The sequence below is a fragment of the Panicum virgatum genome, chromosome 6N, assembly GCF_016808335.1.
Source record: "Panicum virgatum strain AP13 chromosome 6N, P.virgatum_v5, whole genome shotgun sequence".
In the NCBI taxonomy this organism is placed as follows: Eukaryota; Viridiplantae; Streptophyta; class Magnoliopsida; order Poales; family Poaceae; genus Panicum; species Panicum virgatum.
Genome location: NC_053150.1, coordinates 17,431,602 through 17,437,382, shown reverse-complemented (window position 1 = coordinate 17,437,382; position 5,781 = coordinate 17,431,602). Strand labels below are relative to the sequence as shown.

Genomic DNA, 5,781 nt, shown 5'->3' with positions numbered 1-5,781 from the left:
CAATGGCAATCTCCAAACAACAACAAAACACAAAGTGCTATAGTTGGATAGTGGCATAATTTATACAAAAACACGTAGGATCAAAGCAAAAACCATTTCCTGTATTAGCCCTTCTAGCAAAAATAGTTCGATTGCCATTTTGCCTTTTTGGATTAGGCTCATATGAGCCTAAAATTATCCAATCTTAATTAACTATCAATTAATTAAGAGGTTCGATTTTGTTGCAACTAAAATATTTGCCTCAAAATCGACAAATTATGTATATTTAGACAAACAATGTTCTGGTCTTTAGAACAAAACAATATAGAGCAGTAAAACTCTATCATACACGATTGTTAAAGTCAATTACTAGAATAGAAAAATATAGACACTTAAAACTTTTCTAAATATTACAATACTAAATTCATCTAATATGATGCAAAATTTTGATGAACCATAGATATCAAAAAATCTAATTATTTAGATAAAAATGCATCATAATTTACTTAGACATGAAGTCTAAAACTAGCATTTATGAGGTATAAATGCAATATATTGCACTTGTTGTACGAGGGGCTTTGCACAGGATGAAATACATTAGTAATATAGTTATTTTGAATTAGTATTTAATTAATGTAAAAGTAAAGGGCCTCTGTGCAAAATGCACCGCCTTATCCTTACCCAGAACCATCGCACGGATGGTTTCCGTGTCGCTCGTCCGGCACAGAGCAGCCGCCGCTGCTTTTCCTGCCGCCCGCCGCTGCCTGCCCCTTGGGGGCGCCGCCGCCGCTCTCTGGCGACCCGCCGCCGCCTTCGCCACCGCCAGCATGGGGCGCCGGAAGGCGCCACGCCGAGCGCCGCCACAGGCGCCACCGCGGCCGGCGTGCACCGCCGACGCTCCGGTGACCCGCCACGCGGCGACCTGCGTGTGCGCCGCTGCCGGGCAGCCCCTGCGGCCGCTGCCTCAGGCTGCCAAGGGCCGGCCACCGATGGCGAAGGTGCGTGCGCCGGCAAAGCCATCGCTGATGCCGCCTTTGATTCGGCCATGGAGGATTTGCCGTTGGTGTGGGCGCCGCCGCCGATGGTAGCCAAGATGGTGGGATTCCTCGTCGACGGCGAGGAGTCAGATGGCGATGCATTTGCCGAAGTTTAGGCCTCGTAGCCATGTTCGATTTTGCTCCAACCATGGTGGCCATGGCGTCCCATACTCTTAATACTATGCGCCCTGGACGGAGAGGGATGGCAGCGCTCGGCTGCTCCCCAGGTGACACGTGCCCTGGCAGAGGACGCCCGACGCGGCTCTTGGAAATGCCGTTCGCCTGTTTCGCGGACAGCAACAAAGACAACGTGTGGTAGCAGCCCAATCCACAGGCATAACAAAGCCCAGCCCGCAAACACCCCGCCGGCCCAATCCAAACAAAATAGAAAATTCAGCCCACTGCCATGCCGCCTGGGTGGCGCAGCGTAGCGCGCCTGTTGACCTAGTAGTCTCGAGGCCTCATGGCCTCCTCTCGTTTTCCTTTTCTTATCCAACGGCAAGAACAATACATTAAGATGAACCTGTCATTTGCCGTGATGAAAAAATTCCTCGATCTTGCCGTCGTCTCCACAAACGGTGGTGAGTCCTTGTCCTCCTGTTTGCTTGCGAAGCGCCGCCGCCGTGTGGGCCCCTTGCGGGTGCGCCGCTGCTGCCCCAAGGGCACGCCGCCGCCTGGCCATGGCGCCGGTGTGCGCCGCTAGCCTGCGCACCGAAGGGCGCCGCTACTGGCCGTGCCCAGCGCCTCTTCGGCGCCGCCCCTGGGTGCCGCCGTGCCGTGCGCATCAGGCGAATGCTGCTGCCGCTCGCCGGATTCCCACCGCCGTTCCGTCGCCGGGTGAGCACAACCGCCGTTTTGTTCTCAGGGAAGAGACTTCTCGTGCCCAGGGAAAGCAACGTGCGTAGAGTGAATGAAAGAGTAGAGAATGATTGTGAATGGATGTATTTTCGTTGATTGATTGTTGCTTATATACAAAACCAAAAAAAGCCCAAGGGACATGTTCCTTTGGGATGACTCTTTCATAAATTATAACTATCTAATGACATCATAATGATGTCATTAATCTAATTAACTACTTAATTATAGAATTGATCACTAATTTCTAATTTCTTCGTAACAGAATGCACTGCCATCATTAGCCTTGGTTTTCTAGTTTATGTCAGATTTGCCGGTTAACGAAACTGCGCATTGTTGGGCAGACACCAACCAACTCTATTGCAATTATTTATAAAATATATTATTTTTAAAATAAAAGGTTATGTGTTATGAAAGAGTTTTTATAGAAACGTAGTACAGACCCAGATGCTCACAAACACGAATGAACACTCAAACCACCTATAAATATAGGCACACAACCCGATCTTTATGAGCACTTCAGAAACAATTAAGCCGGTAGATTCTCAAGATTGACGAAGACACTACAGGCACATCGCTGTCGACGGAAATGTCGCCTACAACTAAAAGCACCAGTTAAACCCTGAAATAAATTTAGAAAAATGCGAGCACACTTGCCGAGTCGGGTACTCTAACCCGGTGGTCAAGTTGCAACACAGAGTTACCTTACTAGCTGAGCTAACCTTACTTCCTATGAAATTTTTCTTCTTCATGAGACTATTAACATCAAACCTTTTATTATCACACGATATGAGGTTTTTTTCATATTGACCATCTCGGCTAAACACATTTTACTTTGAACAAAATTAGATAAACTTTTATTTCTATTTGAAGAAAGTAGTAGTGAGTACAGCTCTTTGAATTTGAATTCATAAAGGCATATTTTGCCTTGCACATAAACCAATTAGAAATTATTCAAGATGACTACAGTACGCACTCTTTTCGTTCCTCTTTGTGAGGCGAACTTTAAAATGATAATGTATTTTACAAATAGTAGAAATAACCTTCCAACACTATTTTCCAACTGCTAGAAAGTCAATATCACCTTGAAAGTAATTGAAATATGGTCTATCAATCCATCTTTTTAACGCCAAGGATCCAAAAAAAATTGTTCTATTATTAGTCAAAATCTACAAAAGTTTGACTTTTCAAATTAGATTGGTAGCAGGGACTAGCAGCAGAAATCAATATATACATTGCATTGAGTGATGCAAAGTTATAAGGTGAAGTTGGCCGACTGGTACAGGATACAACACTCACAAAACTTGCAAGTATTTGATTCTAAGGAGGGTGAGATGCATGAGAGCATTTGAACCCTTTACACATGGGTTTTTGAAATTGTCCCGAGATCAAAAGTGAAGGACTCCATTCACTCCAAAATGTAAGGCATTTTCATTTTATCCGGTGCCAAACGTCGTCGAATGCACTGCCATCATTAGCCTTGGTTTTCTAGTTATGACAGATTTGCTGGTTAACGAAACGGCGCATTGTTGGGCAGACACCTACCAACCAAATGCACGATGCCAGTAGTCACGAACAAGGTTGGTAGCCCTGCCTAGCTGTGCTCCGCTCCGCCTCCGCTCTCTTTTTGTGTACTCCGACTGCAGAGTGCAACCGACCGGTACAGGCTGTCACTCGTCCTCTCCCAGCTAGCTGCCCCCACACTGATGACCACAATTACTATTTGCTGCTCCCCTCGTCGCACTCGCCGTCATTATTAACCGCCCCGCATTTTTTTATGGTCTGGTTCCCAAGCAGGAACGAATCTATCGATCCAAACCGCGTATCCAGCCAGGCTAAACAATGCTAGCGTTGATGCAACGAATTCAAATCAGAGTCAATCGACAGGGTATCCCAATCCGTCAGTACGTGGCCGAGGCTGACTGACGCCATGTGCAGGTGCCGGAAAACAAATTCGCAACCTTTTTGCTGTTCAATTCACTGGCTACTAGTAGTAGTATTTACTCGGAGAATTGACCTTTAGTGTGTGTTTAATTGGTGAAAAAATTTGTATTTTGGTACTGTAGCACATTTCGTTGTTACTAGATAAATAATATCTAATTATGAACTAATTAGACTTAAAAACTTCAGCTCGTGCTAATCAGTTAGACTGTGTAATTAGTTATTTTTTCACCTGTATTTAATGCTCCATTCATGTGTCCGAAGATTCAATGTGACGGATACTGTAAAAAAATTTTTGGGAACTAAATATGGCCTTATTGTCTGTATAACTGTACTGTAATCCCTCTGTGTCTCAGTAACAATAACTAACCCACAGTAAAAACAGAAAGGCGAAAGAAAACGAGTGAACAGTAGAAAAGAACAGTATGGGTGGGGTGGCAAAATGTACGTAGCGAGCCAAGAACATCGCAGATATAGAGATGCAGCAATCGTCCTGTCCCGTCCATCGACCCGAGGAAGGAAGGCCGGCGACGAACAAATGAACACACGCCAAGGATTGAAAGAAATTTGCCAATTTGGAATCAGCATCATCCCAGATCAATCAACCCAATCGATGATGGATCAAGAAGAAGAAGCAATGAGTATTCAGTTGCGGGAGCACTCGGCGGGGAACCCCTGCGGGAACCTCCAGCCGTCCTCGCAGTAGTTGTAGTGCATGTAGTTCTTCCTGGCCCAGGCGACGGTGCCCCACTCGGCGGCGTCGAGCTGGCGGGTCATCCAGCGGTCGGTGCCGGCGGGGCAGCTGAGCGGCCTCCCGTCGCCGTCGGGCGTGCAGGCGTCGGCGGAGTAGCCCCGGTAGGAGACGACGAAGGGCGCGCCGGCCCAGTCCACCTTCACCTTCCCCTGCTGCGTGGCCCAGAAGCTGCCGTCCCACAGCGTGGCGTGCACCGACATGGGCTTCACGCCGGGGTACGGCAGGTCGGCGTGCCGCCGGAAGCTGCGGATGAAGAGGTCGTCCACCTTGAAGATGACGTTCCTGTCGTTCCAGATGATGGTGTAGGTGTGGAAGTCGGCGGCCGGGTCGAACCACAGGTAGAACTGCTGCTCCTTCTTGCCGTCGCCGGCGGCCCACACGTTGGTGTTGAGCACCACCGGCTCGCCGCTGCTGTTGCCCATGAACTCCATGTCGATCTCGTCGTGCCCGGGGCCGTCGCCGGAGGTCAGCTGCAGGTCCGCAAATCCGTAGCAATTGATCAATCATCACTTGAAGAATTCATGTAAAAAAATCATGAATTGAAGAAGAAGCGGCTGCTTATTAGTACGTAGAAGGAGGTGACGGTGCCGGCGGAGTTGCCGCGGATGAGCTTCATCTGGATGCTGAAGACGCCGTAGAGGTACTTCTGGCGGGAGTAGAAGGCGCCGCCGGACTGGCGGTCGAGGATCAGCGACGTCACCTGCTGCCCCTGCGCGTTGTAGTCGGCGCGCACGTGCCCGTCCGTGGTGAACTTCTCGTACAGCCACGAGTCCGCCGACGCCGACGCCGCCAGCAGCGCCACCGCCACGGCCGCGGCCAGGGCCCGCCGCGCCGCCATGGACGCTGCTCTGCTAGCTTCTTGGCTGGCTTGGGTGGAGCTGGATGTGGAGGGGACGCTAGCTGGGACGACTAGTGGAGTGTACACAACACAAGCGCGGTTGGGTTGGTTGGGTGCGGGCAGGCACAGGAGGTGGCGCCGGCTTTATACTGCTGGGTGCTCTGCTTTGGGGGCAGAGGCAGAGCACGTCTCTCTTTTTCGCTTGCGGTGTCGGGCGGGCGCGAAGCTTCGGACCGTGACGGACTGACGGTTTTGCTTGTGACGAGGAGGACAGGGGGAGGGGATTGCTTGCTGCTGATTGTCTCAGCCTCTCAGGGCATGGCTGGGCTGGCCAGCACAATCTAGGGGAGTCCGAACACTGGCAGATTGGTGATGGG

At 49.6% G+C, this 5,781-nt stretch overlaps 1 protein-coding gene across 1 annotated transcript; it reads right to left on the bottom strand.

Moving 5' to 3' along the window:
• Positions 1-4,121: 4,121 nt before the first annotated feature.
• Positions 4,122-5,529, bottom strand: LOC120679421 (xyloglucan endotransglycosylase/hydrolase protein 8-like). Its single transcript, XM_039961005.1, has 2 exons — positions 5,135-5,529; positions 4,122-5,036 (listed from the first exon to the last, which is right to left on the bottom strand). Exons 1-2 carry the CDS (start codon positions 5,402-5,404, stop codon positions 4,458-4,460), a joined length of 849 nt encoding a protein of 282 aa, XP_039816939.1. The 5' UTR covers positions 5,405-5,529; the 3' UTR covers positions 4,122-4,457.
• Positions 5,530-5,781: the final 252 nt, after the last annotated feature.